The sequence below is a fragment of the Procambarus clarkii genome, chromosome 83 (genome assembly GCF_040958095.1).
Source record: "Procambarus clarkii isolate CNS0578487 chromosome 83, FALCON_Pclarkii_2.0, whole genome shotgun sequence".
In the NCBI taxonomy this organism is placed as follows: Eukaryota; Metazoa; Arthropoda; class Malacostraca; order Decapoda; family Cambaridae; genus Procambarus; species Procambarus clarkii.
In genome coordinates, this window is record NC_091232.1 from 2,174,476 (window position 1) to 2,201,644 (window position 27,169).

Here is a 27,169-nt window from a genome sequence, read left to right on the forward strand (position 1 = left end):
TGGTTTGATTGCCAGTGCGAAGGTCTGGGTCTCCCCCTTCCCTCTCCCCGGGAGGGAGGTGGGGGGTTGCATAAACAGCGGCACAGCAACGTGATGAGGACATGCACGTTTGTGGAGTTTTGTCCATTCGTTCAGCTTTCAGAAGCAATATTTTCACCAAAATAGGGGTTTGTTTTGAGGTGCCCATCTTTCTGGGTGCCAGACTCGGTTGATGGCAGACATGAATGCTCCCAACCACACGGAGGTTTCTATAGGCCATTGCTCCTTGTGCCTCTGAAGGGGGCAGGTTCTGGCTCATGGTTCCCAGTAGGCAAGAACTCCATGCAATTTGATGCCATAAAGCTAATAGTTACACATCAGCTTGGATAGTTCCGCAGAGCCAATGGGGCTCCCCTCAGAAACACACACATTGTGGCACCAAACACAAAATTTATTTATGTAGCAAAGTTCATTAGTAATGGAAGACCCCAAAAATGGATAGATTCATTTGAGTGATGCATCACTGCCAGAAAATAGTTTCAAATTAAATATTAGCAAACATTCCAGCTTCAGCAAGAATACCCAGCCTGGTATTCTTGCCAGTGAGCGTGACATACACAAATATATGTTGCTAGAATAGTATGATAAACAACCTAATTTAAGGTACACATGATAATAAAATTCTCTGCACTTCTATTCAAGTATTTATTTCCTAATATAAGCTACATCTTTTTCATGTACATTTTCTTTCTTAGATGTAGAGAGAAAGTTATGCTTGGATATCGGGTAGTTTGTAAGTAATGTACCCTTCAACATTTTGTTTATCGAATTTACACAAACCTTGTTAACCACAGAGTATTCAACAAAATGTTTCCAGCGCACACAATTCCTAATCATTCTTGCCATTGTCTTGTATAACACCATCTTCTTTAAGACTTATAATTACCTTATGTTAACTTTTTTTGCCTCTCCAAAGAACTATTTTCAGGATTTTTTATTGCCATCTAATTCTAGCACAGTAAAAAAAATATATTCCAAATAAACACCAATTATTTATTCACAATTTATTTTTATCATACTAACATGGTACACTAAAATTTTAAGTTTGTTAACAGATATAAAATGGAAAAAAAACGTAGACATTAAAATAACAAATGTGAATGTACAAAATATATTTAAGTCTTATAAACTACTGAGAAGATCCCATTTCTTGGTGACACTCAATCTTTACATAGCAAAAGGTATTTATTACATTTGGTATGTCTAAACTAAGAAAAGCAGACCGTCTGAAACCATTATCTGGTTAGCATCAGTCATCATTTCAATAGCAGCATCAACATCTTCTTGCGTAAAGGGTTCGGACACATGTTCAGCATTAATGAACTCTACAACTCTTGTCATAGCTAATGTTTGAGCTCGCTCCTGAAAGATAAAAGTAAATGCTGGAATTAAGTGATCAATAAATAGAAGTTGTGAAGCTGTTCTGAGTTATATACTATATTTGCCAGCATATAAGACTCACTTTTTCCCTTATTAAATGTATAAAAAAATTGCCCTGCGTCTAATGCGGCCGCATTACGGACGGAAGACCAAGCACCGTTGGCTAGGGAGCCGGACGAACATATTGGGCAAATTTGCTAGGCACAAAAATCATTCCTAATAAAATATTGAGAACAAGCCAAATTATTACAGCAAATTGTTACTAATAATAAAATATTGAAAACCAGCAGTTATCACAAACATACAAAAAATTGCTAATGATACGTCGGCAGTTATGAGGGAAGCTCATCATCATCTCGCCCCCTTACCTAGCATACATTATGTTTTCCCCACACCTGATATACAATGCTTCCTTATGATTTTTTATGAATTTAATTTACACAATTGAATCCGTTCCCAGAAACGGGTCAAAACACAAAAATTCCTAACCTGAAACGGATTTTCCCATAAGAAATAATGTAAATTGAATTAATTTGTGCCACACCCCCAAAAATATTAACTTCAAAATACATTTCATACATAATACAGACAGCACAATAGTATGTACAAGTTATAGCTTACCTTTATTGAAGACTCTTGTTGGCATATGGAATACGGTGAGGAGGGGGAAGGAGAGGAGGAGAGGTGTTAGGTAATTACTAAGTGTAGTTACAGGATGAGAGCTACGCTCATGGTGTCCCGTCTTCCCAGCACTCTTTGTCATATAACGCTTTGAAACTACTAACGGTCTTGGCCTCCACCACCTTCTCACCTAACTTGTTCCAACCGTCTACCACTCTGTTTGCGAAAGTGAATTTTCTTATATTTCTTTGGCATCTGTGTTTAGCTAGTATATATCTATGACCTTTTGTTCTTAAAGTTCCAGGTCTCAGGAAATCTTCCCTATCGATTTTATCAATTCCTGTTACTATTTTGTATGTAGTGATCATATCACCTCTTTTTCTTCTATCTTTCAGTTTTGGCATATTTAATGCCTCTAACTTCTCTTCGTAGTTCTTGCCCTTCAGTTCTGGGAGCCACTTAGTAGCATGTCTTTGCACCTTTTCCAGTTTGTTGATGTGCTTCTTAAGATATGGGCACCACACAACCGCTGCATATTCTAGCTTTGGCCTAACAAAAGTCGTGAACAATTTCTTTAGTATATCGCCATCCATGTATTTAAAAGCAATTCTAGAGTTAGAAAGTGTGGCATAGGCTCCTCGCACAATATTCTTTATGTGATCCTCAGGTGATAGTTTTCTATTTAGAACCACCCCTAGATATCTATCTTTATCAGAATTCTTTAAAGATTTCTCACATAATATATAGGTTGTGTGGGGTCTATGTTCTCCTATTCCACATTCCATAACATGGCATTTATTAACATTAAATTCCATTTGCCAAGTGGTGCTCCATATACTTATTTTGCCCAGGTCATCTTGAAGGGCATGACAATCATCTAAGTTTCTTATCCTTCCTATTATCTTAGCATCATCAGCAAACATGTTCATATAATTCTGTATACCAACTGGTAGATCATTTATGTAGACAATAAACATCACTGGTGCAAGAACTGAACCCTGTGGTACTCCACTTGTGACATTTCACCAGTCCAATACATTGCCTCTGATCACTGCCCTCATTTTTCTATCAGTCAGAAAATTTTTCATCCATGTTAGAAGCGTACCTGTCACCCCTCCAATATTTTCCAGTTTCCAGAACAACCTCTTATGTGGAACTGTCAAAAGCCTTTTTTAGGTCCAGATAGATGCAGTCAACCCAACCCTCTCTTTCCTGTAATATCTCTGTTGCTTGATCATAGAAACTGAGTAAATTCGATACACAGGATCTTCCAGATCGAAAACCATACTGTCTGTCTGAAATTATATAATTTCTCTCCAGGTGTTCTACCCATTTAGTTTTAATTATTTTTTCCAATATTTTGACTATTACACTTGTCAATGATACCGGTCTATAATTAAGGGGGTCTTCCCTGCTTCCACTTTTGTAGATTGGAACTATGTTAGCCTTTTTCCACACATCAGCTACAACTCCTGTAAACAGGGATGCCTGAAAAATCAGTTGAAGAGGAATGCTGAGCTCAGGTGCACTTTCTCTCAGAACTCATGGTGAAACTCCATCTGGACCAACTGCCTTGTTCTTATTTAGCTCCTTGAGCATTTTTTCCACTTCGTCTCTAGACACCTCTATGTGCTCTATGTTGTTCTCTAGAATTCTTATTGTATCTGGTTCCCTGAAGATTTCATTTTGTACAAACACACTTTGGAACTTTTCGTTTAATGTTTCACACATTTCCTTTTCATTTTCCGTGAATCTATTTCCCATTTTCAACCTCTGTATATCATCCTTTACCTGCAATTTGTTGTTTGTTTTGTGGCGCTTACCTTTCTGGGTGCCTGTCCTGGTCGATGTCAGATACAGAATGCTCCAAATCACATGTGCACTTCTATGGGCCATTGCGTCTCGTACCTCTGAGGGGGGCCAGATTTTGGCTCTAGGTCCCTGGTAGGCCTAGAACTCCACCCACATTGACTGATGCAAAATAATTAGGTATCCATATTAGCCTACCTTACCTTGAGGTTACCTTGAGGTGCTTCCGGGGCTTAGTGTCCCCGCGGCTCGGTCGTCGACCAGGCCTCCTGGTTGCTGGACTGATCAACCAGGCTGTTAGACGCGGCTGCTCGCAGCCTGACATATGAGATTTTGTAATTTTTGAGCCTGGATAGCTCAGGGGGAGCCATAGGGGGCTCCCCCCAGAAAATAACTAAAAAATAAAAAACTGGCCTAAAAATTACATCAGTTCAATCATGTAGGTAACTAATATGAACTCTTGCAATAAATATAAAAAAAGTGAGTTAGATGCAGAGACTTGGGGGAGGGGGGAGGAGGTTAAAGGAGAAGAGAGAGAAGGGAAAGAGAATGAGCAGAGAATAAGAGAAGGAAGAGAGGATAGGAAGCAGGGAAGACTAAGGGTTAAGTAGTGGTTTTGGAGACTGCAATACAAAAAATGTGATATATAAGCAATAAAATATTGGACAGGCACTGTATTAAATAAATAAACTTTACCTCTTTCATTAGTTTTAATAAAGATGCTTTGAAACTTTCCAGTCTACCCGCACTGATTCTTTTAGGTGTAGAGGAAGATGAAGATTCTGCACTGGGCTTGGAGGCTTTGCTGACAGCACTTCGTACTGAGGCAGATGATGGAGACATAGGCTCAGTATCCTCCTCTGCACTCTCTATGTCATATGGGTCATATCCTGAAAGATTGTTTTTCTTTACTAAATTGATAACACTGTACATTAAAAAAATATATTCAATGTAAAAGGGAAATCAAGAAAGGTATTCTTAGTTCGGCACATCGTAAGATTTGAATATTGGTGTAAAAATGCACAGGCTGGTGCAATGAGCCTAGGATATGAAAATGGGCAGATGCTACTTTTGCAGATATTTCTTTCTTGTAAACAGACGCCATTTAAAAAAAAAAATCGTGAGCAATATTCTCAGGTGTGAGAGGCACAGTACTGTTGGAGCAACCAAGGCTGGCGCATGCAGCATGAGCGAACAGCATTGCTGTTCAGCTTGTGACCACAGCATCGCCGAAAAATGTCAAAATAAATATATAATTGCTATTATTTAGCGATGACAATATTACAGATGACCCCTGACTGTGATATAAATAACCAGGGTTGTGATAATAGCAGGATTATTGTAATAATTAGCACTGTGGGACGAGTGATGCCATGAGCCCATTGCCATGAGGCTCTATTTTTTTTTAAGTTCAATTTATGTTTTTGTTTGTTTATTTATGGAAGCTAACTCAATTTTTTTTTAGATATACTCTCAGCATTTGGAGAAAAATAGCATGAACAAAGGTTATTAAACAAGAGACCTGATTTCAAGAGATGCAAACAAGTTACATGAATTAGTGTTTTTCCCAGTCTAGTGACAGGTAAGTGGTAGTCTGTGATGCGCTAGCCATGTCAGTGTCATCCTACCCACTGTTCATGAATCCAACTTTATGGAAGTAGATGCTTTTCTTTGGAGCAATTGAATGTACCAACTCATAACTTGCATATATCAATAAGTAAGTGAACAAGGGTTGTGTGATTATAACCTTGATATTTAGTACCCCGCCTACTCCATCCTGCCTGATTCAACTGGGCAGGTACTTGGGGAGCACAAAACTGAACTGAAGAGCTCGAGGAGATTAATGCAATAACCAAGAGAAACGTATTTAAATTTAATTTTAACATGTACAACAGCTTAAGGCATCAGAGAGAGCATTAAGGCATTAAGAGAGCCGGTCGGCCGAGCGGACAGCACGCTGGACTTGTGATCCTGTGGTCCCAGGGTCGATCCCGGGCGCCGGCGAGAAACAATGGGCAAAGTTTCTTTCACCCTATGCCCCTGTTACCTAGCAGTAAAATAGGTACCTGGGTGTTAGTCATCTGTCACGGGCTGCTTCCTGGGGGTGGAGGCCTGGTCGAGGACCGGGCCGCGGGGACATTAAAAAAGCCCCGAAATCATCAAGATAACCTCAAGATAAGATCATAACTAACCTTCATCGCCAGGCTTCTTCTTTGGTTTCTTTGATTTTTTCTCGGAGTCACCCGTAGGCCTTCTCTTCCTCTTTCTACCACCTTCCTCCTCCCCTTCATCTTCAGTTTCTGTTGCACTTTCATCATCACCTCTGCTCTTCTTTTTCCTTTCCATCACCTGGAATTAATAACCAATTTCAGAAATAATACAAGATTATATTAGAATTATATTAAAATTGTCCTGATTTTTACCAATATGCAAGTCACATTATATATATTAATCATTATGACTGATTTGATATTCAAAATACAATTTTTCCATCACATTAAATACTTTTCAGGAATACAGTAAACTAATGAACAAATAACAGCAGCAATAATGATAGCATACTTTTTTAAAGTAAGCATAGGATACCATCTCAATGGCTGCTTCTGCATCTTCCACACCTACAACACGAGAGAGTCTGGCTTTGGCATGGGCAGTAGACAAACGAATAAGTGTCTCCAAGGCACGAGCAGTTACAGGTTGCGTCTGTAAGAGAATATAAAAATATAGCATGGTACACTCAATTTACCTTCATTTTGAATGTCTTTTGCCTAGCAGCTATTTTTTCCTTCGAGAATGAGAGAAAAATGAAAGTAGAAATAAGATATAAAATGCTAATTTCCTCATTAACAATCCAAATTTTGCTATAGTTTAAAATGATAACTTCAATAGCTGGATCATTGAAAGCATTGGGTGAAGACTAATTTTGGAGAAGAGACTTGAGATCTGCATACTGCCACACAAATGGACAATTTGTGTTACCATCAGCTAACTTTTGTGCTAAAACTGTGCAATGATCTGTATGATATTAAAGTATAATCATCTAAATATACAGCACAATAGATAACATTACTGACATGTCCCACTCTGATGAACCCTCTTAATGTCATGTCATTCCCTAATCTTACTAGACCTTTTCTCTCGTCATTCCCATGGTCTGTTGTTTCCTGCCTCCTTAGTAATGCTGTCTGGCAGCTTGTGGGACATGCTTTTTTCCATTTAGGAGTTTCTCTACAGAGTTAAAACCCAAATTAATGCTTGGGTGTCTTATGAGAAATTGCCCCATTGCCTTCATATTTCATCATGTGCAGAGCTCTCTGACAATGTGTCTTTCAGTTTGGTTAATGCATGGTATAACATTATTTCCCAAGTCTGCTTCTTAGGCCTTCAATATTTAGCTTTGGACAGGGTTTACTTCCAATGAGCTTTTCAGATGGCAACCAGGGGGCCTCGTAGCCTGGTGGATAGCGCGCAGGACTCGTAATTCTGTGGCGCGGGTTCGATTCCCGCATGAGGCAGAAACAAATGGGCAAAGTTTCTTTCACCCTGAATGCCCCTGTTACCTAGCAGTAAATAGGTACCTGGGTGTTAGTCAGCTGTCACTGGCTGCTTCCTGGGGGTGGACGCCTGGTCAAGGACCGGGCCGCGGGGACACTAAAGCCCCGAAATCAACTCAAGATAACTCAAGATAACCACTTGCCCTTCGTTTACTTGTGCCAGGTGCCATATTCTTCACTCTACATCATACCTCAGATACCTCTGGAGGAAGAGATATTTCTGCCTAGCTAGGTATTGAGCTGCTATCTGGTGATTTTCAATAAGAAACCAGGTAGTCTACCCAGCAGTCACCTGTGATACCAAGAATGAGTTCTGAAGGGAGTAGATTTGCATAAGTTGGCTTCTGTTGGTCATTCTGAAATCTATTTACACTGTTGGAATGTTACTCTGCAGCACCTGAATAGGAATATCATTCTTCCTGATTGAAAATGATCCTGTCCATGGACATAAAGGGATCTTACTATAGGAAGCAATCAAATGATTCTGCTAAAAATGCACCTCTTAATATTAATACAAAACCCTATTTTTGTATTTTATTAATTTAGGAAATTTAATTTGAGATAAGAGTGGGTTTTATAAAAAGTTGCCTGTAATGGTTGAAGATTAAGTGATGTTGACCAAGGTCCATGTCTAAAAAGCAGCACTCCTACTAGAAGATTATTTTCATGTGTCCAGATCAATGAAAAACACAAAATATCACCTACTCGTGCCATATCTGAATGTTGTGTGTCCTGGGATCGAAGCCTAGAATATTCTTCAGCAATAACTTCACAAGCTTCTCGAGTAAGAGTAGGTTTAATACTCTTAGCAATATGGATGTATTTCCTCATGAACTTGATGCTTACAATTTTATCTCTGCAAGTGTAAAGAATAAAAAATAAAATTAACTATACAATGTTACATTCAACAACAGCTTTTGCTTCACCTTCAAGCTAAAATATTTTATTATTTCTACAGTATCAAAGCAAATTTATCACATTTCAATCCTCACTTCTTTGACCGGAGACTGCCGTGAAGAAGAGCATCATATTTCTCATAAATCGGAGTCTCTGTTTCCTCATCTTCGACAATATCAGGATTGTGCGTTGACAATATGTCCACTCCAATGCCCATGGGAAGAGCTTCGCCATCTTGTTCATGTTGAGATCTGTGTTAATTTAAAATATTTCAGCATCTTCTAAAGTTACCTACAACAAACCCTAAATGAGAGAACTCTGATAAATTCACTAAACACGAGACATGCTTTTAGCATCAAAATCAACATTATATATATTACGGAACTTTCTAGAGTATCATTTGTATGAGATTACTGGTAGTCTCTCAGCAACAGGAAATTATTAGTAGCTATGGATATTTTTAAGATATTACTTAAGCTCTTCCTTTCTTCCTTAATGATTTTAAACTTCAAAAGTCTGCCACAAGGGGACTACATGGCCCAACAACAATAGACATCATCCTTGCACCACTATAAATAATTCTGAAAGCTTGAGGGCAAAATATGAAGGCACTTACCAGTCATTGCACAGATTTTGGAACAAAGAAGAAGAAAATTTAGTGAAAATGGTAAGGCTTCCCTTCACATTACACCTAATAATGGGCAGAATGCTTCAGGTACAATAATGCCAGAATATAATCCAAAACAATTGTGAAACAAGAAATATGGCTCAGGGACTCAAACTGTCAAAAGCAATCAACACTACCCTGTACTTTAAAACTTGGGATGTAAGTGAATAACCATGTATCTTCAAAACTGATACCCAATACTACTCTAAACAAATCACAAAGCAATGCATTGATCAGAATGGCCACTATATTAAAGGTAAAGCCTATTAGAAAAACAAAATGGCTTTGTGGAAACAACCTACACCACACAATACTTTTACTTATGTGTTGTTTACTTAGCTGTTGGCAATACACATGTACAGCATCCACTCAAGTTGACCTATATGGACAATACCCTACTCCCTAACTCTGAATGGTTGCTAAATCCGAGGTTGTTAAATGTTACTAGCGTACATTAAGCAATTTTCAGGGCCCCTTAAATATCTTTTCCTTATCCACTTAACTGCGCCAACCGAGTATTCTCGGTCGGTGGGAAACTGCGCCAACCGAGAAAACTTTTTTTTTTTTTTCGGTACCAATTCAAAATGTGTATGAGGTTGGTTGTGTACGAAATGGACTCTTAGGACCTCCAGTGAGAGGCAGCCATCTTGGAAAAAATTCCCAGAATGCCCTAGGGCCTGGGAATACCCTGCTGGCTGGGTAAGTACTGAATGAGCAACCATGGGTGGCGCACGCGCCTCTGGCTCCCAAACACCTGTCCGACGCGGTGTTGAAAGATAACGCTGTCAGTGAAATTCAAACCTTATTGTTGGAAGATGATAAGGGTCATAATATTGGTGAAGCTAGGCGCAATAATGACCTAACACAAACGTCGGATGCAAGCGATACAGCACCTATGAGGACGATACAGCGAGCGTATCCAGTTGTAGCTCTGAGCATCAGCCTTGCAATCCTATGCTATCTCCAATTTAGTTAGATGATACATAGATTAATCATTTTCTGCATTCAGTGATGATGCATCTGATACAAGTAGCATTGATGAACAGTGTTAGCGGCTAACATGGTTGTGTTTTCCATAGATATTTTCAAGAATACCTGAATCTCTTTTTAACCGACGGACACTCTTTGAGGCTAGCTGAATCTCTTCCTGTGTGGGACCATACAAAGCGATCTTTTCAAGACTACCCTACAAATTTATCTTTTCCTATAATCTTTTCAATACTACCTTATGCTTTACAAGCTTGGCTACATACAACCTACAAGTACTAAAGCAAAGGGTGTACGTGAGTGCGTTATTCGCAAGCACACACAATGAAGAAACAGGAAGCGAAAATTTATCTGTACCTGGTGCACTGGGAGCGAAGTTGCGCTATGTACCATGGACTACTTCGTTGATTATTACTCACTTCCGAAGTACTGAGTATGTAATACAGTGTTACTGTGTAAATAGTGTGTGAAACTGAACATATTGTAATTTTAGCGAATTTTTAACAGGTAATATTGCAACAATAAACATTTATTGTGGATACATTACTGACACATGTATGTTCCATGGAACATTATGAACGTTCTACTTTATACACATTGTAAAGGACACAAATATGCATCATATACGATAAAAAAACAAATAAAACCGCATTGGAAATACATAAAACAAATAATTGAAAATATATTTGTGGCAACACCTGGTGCTTGAATGGCCCGCGCGACCGTGTCTGGGCGATTCACGCACGGGCTACCAGGCCCTGATGACGTCACAACGCACCTTGTCCACGTCCCCACAGCCAAAGTAAGTGGAATTTGGTATTTATTTTTACAGAGATATGTTCAGGGAAGGGAATTTATCATTATACGAAAAAAATAAAAAATTGATTTGGGAACACCATTTCATGCTCACCGGGAGAATTCCACAATAAACTCGGCACAGCACGGTGGTTAAGGAAGTTAAATCACTCACTAACACTCATCACTTCCACCCACCCACCCACCAACCCTAGTCCCTCCCTCCCACATACAACACTCTTCCTTCCCACACATCTGCAGAGAACTCCTGCTACATTCCCCACAGCCACTCCTGAGAAAACACTACTACATTGCCACATTGCTAACTTTCCCACACTATAAGGAACTTGGCAAGTTAATTAATGAATTTGGATGAAAACGCATTGTCAGGCAAGGACGTAAATGAGATGTATGCCAAATTTGGCACTGGTACATTCTCTACATCCACTCTACAAAAACTGTGAAAAACACTGGCCTAACAAAGGCCAAGTTGCATCACAACAAAACCAACAATGGCTGCCTGTTTACCTAGTGACAAGCTTGGTAAATCCAGTAATTCAGTAACCACGATCTGCCTTTACTGGTCTCGAAACTGACTATAAAAATCCAGCAGAATGCTAAATCTGATTTCCTTAAATTGGATAGATACCATATATTAAATTTACAAAGCCATTTTTTTTTTGGGGGGGGGGGGGAGTCGGGGGAGGCGGAGGGGGATTTTGTATGTACTGATTGCGACTGGGAAAATGTACCCTAAGAACTATCTTATTGGGAATAAATTGGTATGCTAAATTGACAAAATTAGGCCACCAGAACTATTTTACCTTCTGCAAAGTCACTTCTTCATCTCTCCATCTACAAGTGATTCTTTGATCAACCTAGGAAATTTAGCCAACAAAGAGGTACATCAGAATCATGGCTGCCACTTATTGTATGCAATATATGCAATGTCTAAGCAACATTAATGCAAGGCTACTGTATCACTAGTTTTTCCATGCAAGGTAAGTATTCTCTAACATTATTACTCTTAATTTACCTGTATTATTACTGCCTGTTTATTAGAGAAATATTATTTAGGTTATGTTATGAGGATTTGTAATGAAACGTGAAACCTTTCAACTTTCAAGGGAGAGGTGATGCAGTGTGTACAGGTATGGATGATGATTAATTGTGTTAATTACAAATGGCAGTATTGTATATTTGTTAAAATTAATATTTAAAACAAAGAACGATATATTTTGCAAACAAATTTACGTATAAATGATACATTTTCACATCCGTGCTTAAACAAGAGGAGTTAGGAAGGACTGCTGACAGGAATCATAGAAGATAGAAATGTGAAAGCTACCAACCCACCTCCAGGGGGACGAGTTTTCTGAAAATTGCAGTTTTGAGTTTGGGCAGCTTAATCAGTCCACTTGCATCTAACCTATCTTGCATGAATCTCGATCTGCCTGCCTACCTGTCCTACACACACACATTAGAAAGCAAAATACTGTTCATTTGTAGCCGTCTAGTAGGGAGTACCTAGCTGATAAAGTCGCTAACCTTTGAAACTGGCCTTTACTCTCCTAGTTCTTGCAGATATGAGGTTAACATTTATTTTATGTTTAATAAAGAATAACCGACATATTTCTAGCACCACAGTCATTGCATACTATTGCTTTATTGTCACATTATACATTAGAAAAGGAAGATTGAGTTACTTTCCCTGTCAACAGGCTCACCTTATAAAAAAAAGTGATAATTTAGGAATACCACACACACAATTACCGAATCCCCATAAAAACACTAGAACAAATTAATTTAGGTAAGTATAGTTCTCTGAATGTAAATTTTCCATTGCAACTCAAAACCAAATTGCTTTGTTCAAGCATCATCACTTGTTGCTTGAATTTTTAACAAGCCTCACTAAAATACAGTATTTAATGAGTGTGCTTTAGTGGTATACTGCATTTGATTAAAAAAAAAAAACATTACTTACAATAAACTTATAAACATTCACAACTAACCTGTAACGATGCATTCGCACTACATGATCAGAGATTTTTCTGTCACTTTCAGGATCTGCAATATCTAGCATGATAAAAAGACAATCAAAACGTGACAGTAGTGAGTCCTGCAAACCAATATTTTCCATTGGAGTTTTATATTGATCGTATCGACCATATACTGGGTTAGCAGCAGCCAAAACTGAGCACCGTGCATTGAGACTAGCATGGATACCAGCTTTTGAAATAGTGACTCTGCCTTGTTCCATCACTTCATGAATAGCTGTTCGGTCCATATCACTCATTTTATCAAATTCATCAATGCACACAATTCCACGGTCACCAAGAACCATTGCCCCAGCCTCCAGCCTGTAGAGAAAACAAAAGCATCAAGACAGTGTTCATAATCACTTTCAATGAATCTACTTTTCCAACACTTTCGCCCTACGAAAAAAAACCAGCGTTGAATATAATGAAACGCCAATTTCTGGGCAAGCCCTGTTGACTCCCTGAATATCCAAGTTGATGTGTGCTATATTAGTTTGGAATTTTCTTATTATTATCTTAAGATGTTTTTTGGGGCTTAGCGTCCCCGTGGCCCGGTCTTCGACCAGGCCTCCTTTTTGTTACACTCCCCCAGGAAGCAGCACATAGCAGAGGAGCCATTGTACAACCGAGCCCACAAGAGTTTTCCAGGACATGTAGGATAAATTAGCCCTATGGGAAGCTAAGGCACTGAGGCTCCCTGTCTAGTAGCAGCAGTTAAACCTTGGGGCCAACAGAGGAGGAGGACCAACAACACCAAAGCTAGCCTAACAAGAAGCTAGGCAGACCACCTCTGTCCATAAAAGGCAAAAATACCTTTAAAGAAAATGAAAAGCCCCCGAAGAAACAACAAACAAACTAGCCACCAAAGAGAAGCATCGGTCACCGAGTTGCAGTAAAGCAGGCTGCGCCAGCCACAGCGTGCCCCACCCAGCCAAAACATTTCCCCACCCGGGGCAAGACGGAAAGCATAAGACCCCCAACGTACCCCAAGGGTGAAGACAACCTCAAGCAACGAAGTCTTCTAATGGGGAGCTTTAAAAACTTTATTTTTGGCGCACAGGGGGAATGTCCCAATAAACACGGCGCATCACAGAGATTAAATTTAAAGTGTTCATAGGCCATTGCTCCCTGCATCTCTCTGAGGGGACCAGGTTCTGGCTCATGGTTTCTGGTAGGCATAATGACTCCTGTGACTGATGACCCCAAACTAATATAGCTAATATAATTTGGATAGCTTCAGGGAGCCGACGGGGTCCCCCACAGAAAATGGCTAGTGTCTCAGTTTCATAAACCCACAAAATATTATTACATATATTGTACAATTAATAATGCAGTCTCATTACAATGATTTTAACAACCAATACCTTCTTTCACCAGTCTCATTGTCAGTAGTAACTGCAGCTGTAAGACCAACACCAGAGGACCCTCGGCCAGTGGTAGTGATGGCACGTGGAGCAGTATGAAGTACATACCGCAACAACTGAGATTTAGCCACAGATGGATCACCGATCAGCAGGATATTGATGTCACTAATAAAAATTAAAGGATTCAGTAAATATGATGTAAAAATTAAGATATGTTTTGATTGCATCAAGGCAATCAATAAAAGCCTCCCAGGCACAACATGGCTTAATATAGACTGGTGCAATGAGTATAGAAGATGCTATGATTACAGGAGGACTATACTGATTATAGGAGCATAATGAATTCAAAGAGGGGTAATGAGTACAGAATGACATGAGCAGAGTGAATGTAATGATCATGGGAGGCTAGTGGTTATCTTTAGTGGTGGTGATTACATGTGTTTATGGTGGTTGCTGTGGTAGTATTGGTTACAGTGGTGACACTTAGAGGTTTAACAACAGATGTGATGATAGTTGTAATAGTGGATGAAGTCATAAGTGTGGTGGCTGCAATGGTTGCTTCCACTTGTTGACCACCTTCACAGTATGTGTTTTTTCCTAAATTTCTATACCCAAATTGTTTTCACCTTCCACCCCACGTCTTGTCTAATTTTCCCCAAATTTTAAAGGATGGTCTTGTCCGTTTCTTCTATTCACCTCAAATTTAAAACAATCATATCCTCTAGTCTCTCCTCTGGAGATGTTATGACTACAGTATTTTCTTAACCTGTCTTCACAACAGAGACCACTGTTGGGGGGGGGGGTTATATTTGGAGGCAACGCAGTTAAGGGGTTAATATTTGATCATAGGATAAAGAAAGATGATAAATATAGCGCTGTAATAGCAGAAGGTTTAAATATCAGAATGCATTATGTTGAAAAACAGCTTTAACACCAAGGTTAAACTAAAATTTCCACCACATAGTTTATATTAAAATCAAATTAAGGTATTTATGCTATCTTAAATAATTTTTGTATAATATTGTATTTTGTGAGTTAGTTTTAAAGCTTTTACATACTTATTAGCACTTGGATAAGATTATGTCATCAGAGTTGCAGCTTCAACAACAATGTTTGGTCTGAACACTTTCCAATAAAGTGGAGAGAATTTATAATAATTTACTCTACTAAAATATGTGCAGATTTTTCCATAATTTCCCTTTAATAAAGTTTCCTGACACTGTTTTTTCACTATACTGTACTAATATTGTATCATTAATTAATCAAACAGCATATGGCTTACCAGAAAGCAGAAACAGTTTACAGAGAAAAGCAATTGCTACTTATCAGAAAATGCAGCGTGCAAGTGTCTGAGAGACAACATTCAAGAATGAGAGGTGGCAGGGTTGAGGGATCCTAGAGGCAAGCATGGTGCTGCCACTGGGTTGTATTCGGTGCAGGTGGACAGGATAGCTAACGGGTAATTAATGAGGTCCCTCACTAGTGGTCACCAGTGAAGCTAAAGAGGGGCTCAGAAGGACTGAGTTTACAGGCTACAAAGTGACATGACCATTCTAGGAAGAGCTGAGCAATATATTCTCTAACATCTCTGGCACAGTAAAATAATACATCATGACCCTGTAGGAACCATTGAAGATTAGACCTACCCAACTGTATTATGCTCCCATTCAGACTTAAAACATAAAAAAAAAAATCTATGTATAAATTGTATGGTAGTTCTTGTTGATCACTAATATGAAACAAACACACACAAAATAAAATAAAAGATAGTGCATTAATACTCACCCTCTCAGTCTGGTACCATTAGGAAGTATCTTCTCAACACCACCAAGCAACATACACAGGAGAGCTTTTTTAATGTAATCATGGCCATGGATACTGGGTGCCAGAGATTTGGATAGCAACTCAAATACATCAGTTCCCTGCAAATGATTATTATTTTATCAGAACTACATTACTGCTATAGTGTATGTATGTATGTATGTACTCATCACCAAGTTGTGAGTACATACATAATTGTTAAATATATGGATGATGCAAGAGTTGCAAGGATCCCATATCTCAAGAGACATCAATAAACTGGAAAGGGTGCAACAAAGACATGTACTAAATGGCTTCTGAAACAAACAAAAAGGAGTGAGAGAAAGGGATGCAGTTCAAGTTGCATTTTTTTTTTAAAGAGCATTGAGGAGAAAATGTTAGTCACTAAATAGTTTTGTTGAATACTACAATATACCTGCAACCGTTAGCACTAACCTTTTGTTTTGAAAATTTCTTGCATTTATGGACATCATCTGTCGAGATGTGTGGCGAAACTTCTTTATTCATAGAAATAACATTATTTGCCAACATGATAGTGCGGAATGTTCCACTAGTAAAGGTGCCTTGCTTGTTAGGAAGACAACGGTAGATACCTACAACCTGAAAATTGAAATATTAAAACATACAAGTTGGCATATGTGCATTTTACATTATTATATTCCATTTTAAAATATTATATTCCATACATTACCACCAAGCATTGATAGACCACTCCATGAAAAGTTTAAACTGCATCAGACCTTACTTAAAAATGTATGTATGGAAAAAAGATTACTGCAAAAAAAATCTTGTAAGATATTGGTTAGGGATGGATGAAGAAAAGGGAAAGAATGAGGAATATAAGAAAGAGTAAGAACAAAAATACAAAATTATTTTATAGAAATTTTAACAGTATCGCTCGCTTTGGACACCGATCACGTCCATTTTTTTTTTCTGGAGTCCTAGCAGTGGACAGGACTCGAGTCCACTACAAAAATATTTGTATAAAATTCATTTTTTATCCGATCGACCTCAGGATAGTTTCAAAATAAGCACCATAAGAATGTGCACAATTTGATACCAAAATGAAAGATGTAACACAAAACTTGATGTCAGAACACTAGAAAGATTATAAATGCATTTTTGGGTCTAAATTTTAAATTTTAAAATATTTGTTAAAATTCTATTTATTGTCCTATTATTATGAGACTAGTTTTAAAATGTGCACTTTTATATTGCGAACAATTTGATACCAAAACGAGCGATATAACATGAAAATTGATGTTATCAAACTGAACGAGTATACTGTACACATTAGGTTGTGGTGTGCAAATTGGTACTCGGTCACGGGTAATTTTAGGGAGTCTCACCAGTCTTCTGGACATTATATGCATATAAATCTGCAGGGAATTTTATTGCGAACACAATGATACCAAAACGAACGACGTGGCACGAGAATTAAGGCGAGAAAACTGAAACGAGTATACACATTTAGGCGTTGCCGCACGCTCGCCCGTACCATTAGCCCCATGACGTCAAAGTCTGTGGTGCTCACGTGGTGCGCGCGATAGTGTTAAATAGTCAAGTGGAGAAGTGAGGAGGGATAAATAGTGTAAAAGATGTGTGGTAAAATAGTGACAGATGTGCATATGTAGTGAATTGTTGACAGATATGCATGTCAACATCAGATGGAGTGAATACTTAGAGCAACAATTGAAAATGGTAATGGAAAGGCAAAAAAAAACATGTTTAGACATTAGCTTAGCAAGTTCAAAATAACTTGTGAAACAGGAAAGATAGATAGAAGGAGAATTAAAGAAGTTATGAATAGGTTAAAGGTAATAAGGCTTTTAATGTTGATGAAATAACTGCATATACAGAACTAAGAGGGCACCCAGCCCAGGGCCAACCCTTCCACCCCTTTCTTGTCTTCCACTCCCTCCCTCCCTCTCACCCCCCCCCCCTTTAGCACGTTTTTTTTCCCGTACAATATTACTAATAGCATAATAAGAGCAAGTATTGAGGGAGGTTTTAAAGATATTCAATTGTAGAAGATTGAATAAAAGGATTGGTTAATGAAAATCTTTCATGAAATATGAAATCTTTTATAAGAATAGAGCCTGTGATATTAAGGAGATTAGTGACAAAATTTATTGATAAACAGTAAAGAATTATCACTGGGTTTTTTATATACATGGACTGGTTAGTTGAGGTAAATGCAAGAGCACCTAGAGTAGGAGTAGACTGTACTGGTAATAAATTGTAATTATTGACATGTGTATGCAAATGTGATCTTTGCTAAGCGAGGAAGAATTGGAAGTGAGAGCAAATTTAATAGTGTGAGCACAAGAAAAAAGTTGAAGGTCACTGTAAGAGATATTCTTCTAAAATTTGTCAGAAAAAAGTGAATTTTGAATATTCTTATTGAGTAGCAAGATATTATTAGAAGATAAAATAAAGATATATTAGAAGAGGTATAATATTTGAAATACTTGAAAGTTGTGTTTCACAAAAAAGGGTGAATGTATACTGTATATGATAACTGAGTAATGAACCAGAGGAGAGCTGATAATTATAATGACAGTAAGAATGCTAGGATGAGGTTAAGAAAGAATAGTACACTACTATGAGGTTAAGAAAGAATAGTACACTACTATGAGGTTAAGAAAGAATAGTACACTACTATGAGGTTAAGAAAGAATAGTACACTACTATGAGGTTAAGAAAGAATAGTACACTACTATACAAAAGTGGAACCTTGGTAAGGAAAGGGAAAGGATGCCCAAATGTACAATAAATGGAAATTACATTGAAAAAAGCAGTATGTAGGACAAGTATAGCAATGAAGTATGCGAGATGTGGCACGAGAGAAAAAGATGAGGGAATGAAACGCGGAGTGGGTGCATGCAGAGCGGGTGTATCTGGAGTGTGTGCATGTGGAGCAGGTGAAACAAAACACACTTTTGAGGTATAGACTTGTTACAAGGATGCCTGAGAATCATTAGCAAGAAGGTTGTATAAAGGTGAAATAAAAGGATCACTTGGTATAGGTAGACAACCATTAAAAGGGAGAATGGAACAATATATTACAGGATAGGGCAAGAGATAGAAAGTTTGAAAGTGAAAGATTCATGCCATAATGCTTCCTGGAGAAAGTTCTGCTGTGACTACTCTTAGATGAAGAGCTCCCAGTAGGGAGTAAGGCATAAATTTTATATGAAGAGAATGGGACTTTAAATTTATATTTTAACAAATTTACCGAGTCCCCCTTCTAATATACCTGAAATTTTAATACAAATACAGCATTTCAATTTCAACCCTTAAATTTGAGAACATACACTAAAGAACAAGCAAAAATAACAAAGGGGAGGGTAGGTTTAATAATAGTTAGCACATATATAACTGTGAATGTTTAGTGGCTTTATAGAAAATAAAACATACCATAGTAATTATTATAATTAGAGCCTCAAAAATTCTGAAAATATTTATTATTATACTGGGCAAGACAAACCTTTGTGCATTTACCTGAATTCTATCTCCAGGTTTACACTTGTCTACCAGGTCATTGTCCAACACAATATCAACAGAACGTGGTAACTGGCCAGCGGGGGCTTTCTCCGGCATTTCCTGGATTGTTATAGTTTGATGATCCTTGTAACAACAAAGTCCATATTCAGTCTCCAATAGATTGCCTGAAAAAAACTTTTATTTATATATCAATATGTAAAATATATAAAATATAAATAAATAAATATATATATATATATGTCGTACCTAGTAGCCAGAATGCACTTCTCAGCCTACTAGGCCTGAAAGGGAGGGGAGAGCTGCGCAGACAAACGGCACGGCAACGTGGTGACGTCGTGCTTGTTTACCCGTTTTTGTTTGGGGAGTTAGGTCCACTAGTTCGGCTTTCAGTAGCAATTTCTTAACCAGAATAGAGGTCTGTTTTAGGGTGCTTATCTTTCTGGGTACCTGACCCGGTTGATGGCAGACATAGAATGCTTCCACCCACATGGGGGTTCATAGTCCCTGGTAGACCTAGAACTCCATTCACAGTGACTGATGACAAAGTCTAATATATATCAGCCTGGATAGCTCTGGGGAGCCGAAGGGGCTGCCCCCCAGAAAATGAAGGGTGTACATTATACAATAATATAAATAACAAAAAAGTTGAACAAACCATCTTCATCTTGTGTTGGATATAAAGCCGAGGATGGATATGGATCATAAGACGTCATATCTGTATAGCGTCTTTCTAAAGTCTTTTTTGTAGTAGGGCAGTAGTGAACAGACCGTACAACTTTTGGCCGTACCAACGAACCTGGAAAATTAAATATGACAAGGTTAGCAAATGCATATATAAATAGGCACATGTCACATACTTGCAGATCAAACAAATTAAAAAAAAAAAAAATTGGATAATTAGTTTCTAGCATGCATGGCAATGGTAACAAAAATCCAAGTTAATAAAGTTATTGAATAACTCAGACCAAGTGTTCAGCAAATCATACATCGTGGAGATATTACCTCAAATTTAAAGAAATTGTTAAAATATATGCATAAAGAAAAAAATGCGATTCTAAACAACATACTGTATCTAAATTTCCCCAGCAGAGCATCTAGTATTGAAAAGTGTTCTCAAAGCAAATTATTTTGTAAAGCTGCAAAATATACAAAAATAACATACTAATGTTATTACAAATAACAAAAATAACAAAAACATACAAAAATATACAAAAATAACAAATTAGCAGCGAGACTGAAGATTGACTACAATCACTTTGTATGATGCAAATCTAAAGTGACAATACCTATTCTATAAAAAAAAAACTTACATTTTGTAACAATGCCTTCCACACACACTAAATTTCCAAGATTTCTTGCATTCAGTGTTCTAGGAGAAACATGTTTACTGCCAAAGCTCCCTTCAAATCCAACAAAGAGTTCTTCTTGTGTCTTGGCATAGTTAATGTCAACCGATGCTACAAACTCCTTTAGGGCACGATGAAATGCTGGCAGTTCTTCGTAAGCAGAATTCAAAAGCCTGAAAATAATCTATGTTAAGAATTACTGCAATTCTTTGGCAAAGCACTGATCCAACTTATTTAAACTAACAATTTGGAAGTTTATAGAAAATAAAATGCTTATACTGTATTTCCAAATATAATTCACACACACACACATTATAATATATATATATATATATATATATATATATATATATATATATATATATATATATATATATATATATATATATATATATATATATATATATATATACACACACACACACACACACACACACACACACACACACACACACACACACACACACACACACACACACACACACACTGTATATATATATATATATATATATATATATATATATATATATATATATATATATATATATATATATATATATATATATATATATATATATATATATATATATATATATATATATATATATATATATATATATATATATATATATATATATATATATATATATATATATGTCGTACCTAGTAGCCAGAACGCACTTGTCAGCCTACTATGCAAGGCCAAATTTGCCTAATAAGCCAAGTTTTCCTGAATTAATATATTTTCTCAATTTTTTTCTTATGAAAAGATAAAGCTACCCATTTCATTATGTATGAGGTCAATTTTTTTTATTGTAGTTAAAATTAACGTAGATATATGACCGAACCTAACCAACCCTACCTAACCTAACCTAACCTATCTTTATAGGTTAGGTTAGGTAGCCAAAAAAGTTAGGTTAGGTTAGGTTAGGTAGGTTAGGTCGTCGAAAAACAATTAATTCATGAAAACTTGGCTTATTAGGCAAATCGGGCCTTGCATAGTAGGCTGAGAAGTGCGTTCTGGCTACTAGGTACGACATATATATATATATATATATATATATACACACACACACACACACACACACGATTTGCACCCTCCAAGGGTTAATCACACACATAGTACTTAAGTTCTTCAGCCAATAAACAGGTTAGACCCAAGATGTGAGTTAATATTCCATTTAATGTCACTAACATCTAATACTCAGAGCATGCTTGTACACTACTTTTGACTGAACTTATGTATTAGTTTACATAAAATCATATTAATGCACATTTTTTAAGCAAAAAGACAAACATCTTGAAATATAATAATATCCAAGACCAGCAGGGAGGTGATCAAGAATTAAGTTCAGTATGGCACTGTACTGTACATACAAATGGCTTACCCAGTGGCACGCTGATTATTCTTTTTACGAAGATCGTTGATGTTAACAATGAGACGGCAGTCCCCATCAGCCACCATATCACGCACAAGCTGAGTATACACTCCAGTATCCTCCTGCAAAAGGAGTGTTGTTACATTAACTAGTATTGCCCTCAAGCTTAATACAAACTAATAAGGTATCACGTCCATTGCAATGCTCCTTTCCGAGTAGACAATCTGTTGCTCCCTAGACAAGAATCTGCTGTACATAAACAGAATTCATTGAGACAGGCAAGATGACATTGAGGTACCAGTGATATGTGGTTCTTTTCAAATTTCCCTGCAGATTATATATTGTTTTTAAAAAGATCAGTGCAGCCTTGAATGTCTACCAGGGGGGAACAGTACTTCCATACACTGTATGTTTCCTTGGTATTGCAAGCGAATGCCAAATGAGGCTTCAAGAGAGTTCATCGACAGCTTAGTCAAACCAGCAATGCCACAACACGTGGCAGCACTGATGCCAATGCAGGGGTCCCAAATCAAAATCATGTAATTTTTTATTAATACAAATATAAAATTTACTCACAGGAGAGAAGAGAACTGGGAATCTAATGTGTTATGACCAAAAAGATGCCATGCCCTAAAAAATGAGGCTGTCATCTAGGTAAAAGAAATAAAAGAAACCAATAACCCTGCAGGCCTATTATAACAGCAAGCAGACAAATGTTTCATACATGAAATCTAACTCAGAAGCACATCTTCTGTTCCATAAATAGAATGGAACTAATTCTATTTATGATTCCAGCATAAGATCCTTGCTGACCCGATCAAATTGCTCTCTGCCTTAGATGTAAGGAAGACAGGAGGGTTGAAACTTTTTGAGTGGTTATAAAAGTGAAATGGTTTTGAAGTGGTTGTTCATCAACTCTTAGCCAAATGCATAAGTAGTTAATCTCACAGTGCAAAGTGGGGAACAGAATATGCAGAAAAAATACCTTTATTCCAAGAAGGCTCAAAGGAGATCAAAGATCAGAATCTACCCTATTTCTTCATGCAGATCATACATGACCAGATAAGGTAAAAATAACTACACCTCTCTTTGGGGGGTGGTAAACCTCAAGTAACTACAGGTCTATGCCAAGTGAAGGCTCAGGTGGCTCCAGAGGTACCTTTTCATTGACAGGGAAGAAAGGATTTTCCCATCTTTCAGCCTGTGAAAGTAGGACTAAGTATTGGAACCTCATGAGATACAAAAACAGCACAAACCTACCACCTTTCAGCTTAGCACAGGCTTGAGTTCAAGTAAGTTCATTGAGATAATAAAAAACATCTCAAAAGGATAGAGTAGCTTGGGCTATTTCTACCTTCAGATGGGACAGGCTTGAGAGAAAGCTGATGCCACCTAGGTCCCAACAGTTATCTATATCCTCAGCCCTCAAACATGGGACCTAGGTTCATTACCCAGCCAAGACAAACAGTTCGGTAAATTTCCTTTCATCTAATGCCTTTGTTTACCTAGTAGTAAATAGATACCCCAGAAATTGGCAAATGTTGTGGGTTGCATCCTCAGGAAGGCCAGTATTTGTCTAAGGGGATCTAGATAAGCCCAAGTATGGGTTCCTGTCCTCGACAACAGTACTTAAAACAGTTTAATGCCAGGTACCTACTTACTGTTAGGTGAAAAAAGCATCAGGTATAAGGAATTATAAAAAAAATTCTCATCCACCGCAGAAACTGGATATAGATTCAGTTGTTCAATGAATTAATGTCTAAGTGAGGTAATCTTGAGGTTATCTTGAGATGATTTCAGGGCTTAGCGTCCCCACGACCTGGTCCTCGACCAGGCCTCCTTTTTGTTACACACCCCCAAGAAGCAGCCCGTAGCAGATGTCTAACTTCCAGGTACCTATTTACTGCTAGGTGAACAGAGGCATCAGGGTGAAAGAAACTCTGCCCATTTGTTTCCGCCTCCACCAGGGATCGAACCAGGAACCTCAGGACTACGAATCCGAAGTGCTGTCCACTTAACCTTTAGGGGGGGGACCAAAGAGCTAAAGCTCAGCCCCCGCAAGCACAAATAGGCTAGTACACGAGCGTAGCTCTCATCCTGTAACTATGCTTAGGTAATTAAAAAAAATTAGGTAATTACTCAGCTGTCAGGTCCTTTACAAACAACTATTATTTGGATAAGGATCTAATTCTTTTATGATAGATACAAAATAGCAGTGACAACTCCGCTGGTTACACATCCTCATGCATAAAAGTTAGCCAACAAAGTTTTAAGCTTACTTTACCTAATACAACTAATGACAAAAATTTTAAAACAAGCCTGTGTACAATTTGACAATATTGTTGTCAGCCACCCACACTTTTCAATACATAAACTTGTACACAAGTTCCTGATAAGTGTAGATTTATGTATTGATTGGTACACCAACAATGAAAATTTTAGGTCTATGCATGATGAAATTTAAAAATTAAGCTTTTTGCCAAGGACGAGTTTATTTGGCAGCGTTACTCATCCTGTGAGTGAACATACCGTCAAAGCAGTATGTACAACACCCCTAATAAGAAGGAAACCCGCTGGGTTGTTCCTGTCACTAGTACTCAGACGCAGCTGGGACTTGCTGAACTCCCTCAAGTGAACAGTTTATCAAACAAGAATAACATTTACCAAACCCAAAAATACTAAAGACCTAAATCTTGCGGGTGCAAAGTGGATCTATGTGTGATAAAAAGTATTTGTCTAAATTTCTAGAAGCCCTTATCAGCATTAGTTCACTTAATACCAAGACACAATGTAACTTACATCATCTTCTAGAAATTCCAGGTATTCTCTTTGTATGTCCCTTATACGCTGGTCGATAACCACATCCGTCGTAGTACCCATTTTGCCAATACTACAGGAGTTACCTAGACAACACTGCTCCAGGGCAGCTCCACCAGTCAGCCACAAGGAAAAGCGCGGGAATTGTTGTTGTGGAGCGCGCTAGCTGCCGTTTCTCACCGTAATCCGCAGCCGGATTGTGACGTCTTCTGAGGCACATTGACCATACGATACACGACTAGTTATTTATTTATTTTGTATTTATTTATTCATATACAAGAAGGTACATTTGGTTTATGAGAGTACATAGCATTAATGTTTCTACATTTTTGTAAAGCCACTAGCACGCATAGCGTTTCGGGCTGGTCCTTAATCTAACATAAGTTTAATAATTTTCTGTTAGATTAAGGACCTGCCCGAAACGCTGCGCGTACTAGTGGCTTTACAAGAATGTAATCACTAGGTTAATTTAGGTCAGGTCAGGTTAAGTTAGGTTAGGTTAGGTTAGGTTAGCCTAGCCTAGCCTAACCTAACCTAACCCCGAATCAACCTACCCTGGCTTTGCGCCCTGGTGAGGCCACTCCAGACCGACAACCAGAGCGCAACTCCATAGTCTCCTGAGACTGATGGATGCCTACTATCTAGTACAGGCAGCGTTTTGGGCAGGTCCTTAATCTAACAGAAAATTATTAAACTTATCTGTTAGATTAAAGACCTGCCCGAAACGCTATGCGTGCTAGTGGCTTTACAAGAATGTAGAAACATCAATGCCATGTACTCTTATAAACCAAATGTACCTTCTTGTATATGAATAAATATATACAAAATAAATAAATAACTAGTCGTGTATCGTATGGTCAATGTGCCTCAGAATGACGTCACAATCCGGCTGCGGATTACGGTGAGGAACGGCAGCTAGCGCGCTCCACAACAACAATTCCCGCGCTTTTCCTTGTAATTACCTAAGTGTAGTTACAGGATTTATTTATTTATTTATTTATTTATTTATTTATTTATTTATTTATATATATACAAGAAGGTACATTGGGTTTGTGAGAATAAATTGGATAGTACAGTATTTACATTCTTGTAAAGCCACTAGTACGCACAGCGTTTCGGGCAGGTCCTTAATCCTATGGTCCCTGGAATACGATCCCCTGCCGCGAAGAATCGTTTTTTCATCCAAGTACACATTTTACTGTTGCGTTAATTCTTACTGTATCTTGCATTTAAGTGTAACTAAAATTAGTTTTGTGGTGTGAAAGATATCTGATAGCAATTCAGGGGCAAAAGTTTGTATTTTTCTGGACTACGCATCATAAAAAAAAATTGTCCGGAGACAGGCAGCCAGAGTATTCATTCACGTTAGGCTTATATCGCCCTACCCCTCCTCCCCCAAAGGTCGGATTACTGACCCCGCCCAGGATGCAACCCCACAAAAAGCTAACTCCTGAGCACTTACTTACCGTTACACACTAGCCTTCCCGGTTTGGTGCCTTCTGATAATTACTTACTGCTGCACTTTCATAGGTCGGGCATTGAAAGTGTTCCGGCATTTAGGCTAATTTTACTTATGTTTTGTTGGGCGCCATTTGGTTAGTCGTTGATATAAATGAGGGAGGAACGGGCCAAAAATATTGCCAGGGGGAACGTCGGTGTTTAATGAGTCATTTACATAAGCACATTGTGGTTGTTGATCTAGGGGTGGGGTGAGGACTATCTTGGGATGGGATATCAACACGGTAGGCCACACGAAGAACAAGACTAATAACTAGGAACATGAACACCTCTGCCCGAGAGGTGAAAACCTACATTCCCCTCTTTCGGGGGTAGGGACCTAAATACGCCCGTTTGGAACATCGAACAAAAATAAAGACTTCATCTTCACCGACAAAAGAATCGTCACAAACCGACCTTCACGACCCTCCTTCCGCCTCACCACCACCGGAGTTGTTTAGCATCATAATCCCCTGGAATGTAGCTGGGTTTAGCCCTGGCTCTTTCTCTACAACTTCAGCTCTCTCGTCGACTTCTCTTCAGCTTTACCCACTTCAATGCTCGCCCGAATGGGTGCTTTATCCTGTATATTGTGATGCGTCAAACATATTGGCGTCTCTCTGGGATTAAACCGGAAGTTTCAAAGAAAG

At 38.1% G+C, this 27,169-nt stretch overlaps 1 protein-coding gene across 1 annotated transcript; it reads right to left on the reverse strand.

Moving 5' to 3' along the window:
• Positions 1 to 670: 670 nt before the first annotated feature.
• Mcm3 (minichromosome maintenance 3) lies at positions 671 to 25,184 on the reverse strand. The gene is made up of 15 exons (XM_045759537.2): positions 25,005 to 25,184; positions 22,215 to 22,327; positions 20,791 to 20,999; positions 20,136 to 20,276; positions 19,478 to 19,644; positions 16,409 to 16,573; positions 15,938 to 16,074; positions 14,153 to 14,317; positions 12,762 to 13,109; positions 8,396 to 8,551; positions 8,109 to 8,259; positions 6,412 to 6,552; positions 6,042 to 6,198; positions 4,546 to 4,739; positions 671 to 1,401 (listed from the first exon to the last, which is right to left on the reverse strand). Exons 1-15 carry the CDS (start codon positions 25,083 to 25,085, stop codon positions 1,243 to 1,245), a joined length of 2,484 nt encoding a protein of 827 aa, XP_045615493.1. The 5' UTR covers positions 25,086 to 25,184; the 3' UTR covers positions 671 to 1,242.
• Between the last annotated feature and the right edge of the window lie 1,985 nt (positions 25,185 to 27,169).

What these genes read in the sequence shown, in the direction of transcription:
- Mcm3 (XM_045759537.2), bottom strand. Translation starts at nt 25,085, where the DNA reads ATGGGTACTACGACGGATGTGGTTATCGACCAGCGTATAAGGGACATA. An exon ending in TCCAACACAAGATGAAGATG is followed by an intron (nt 19,645 to 20,135) that starts GTTTGTTCAACT and finishes AGTTTTTTTCAG; the next exon opens with GCAATCTATTGGAGACTGAA. An exon ending in GAAGAAGCCTGGCGATGAAG is followed by an intron (nt 4,740 to 6,041) that starts GTTAGTTATGAT and finishes ACAATCTTTCAG; the next exon opens with GATATGACCCATATGACATA.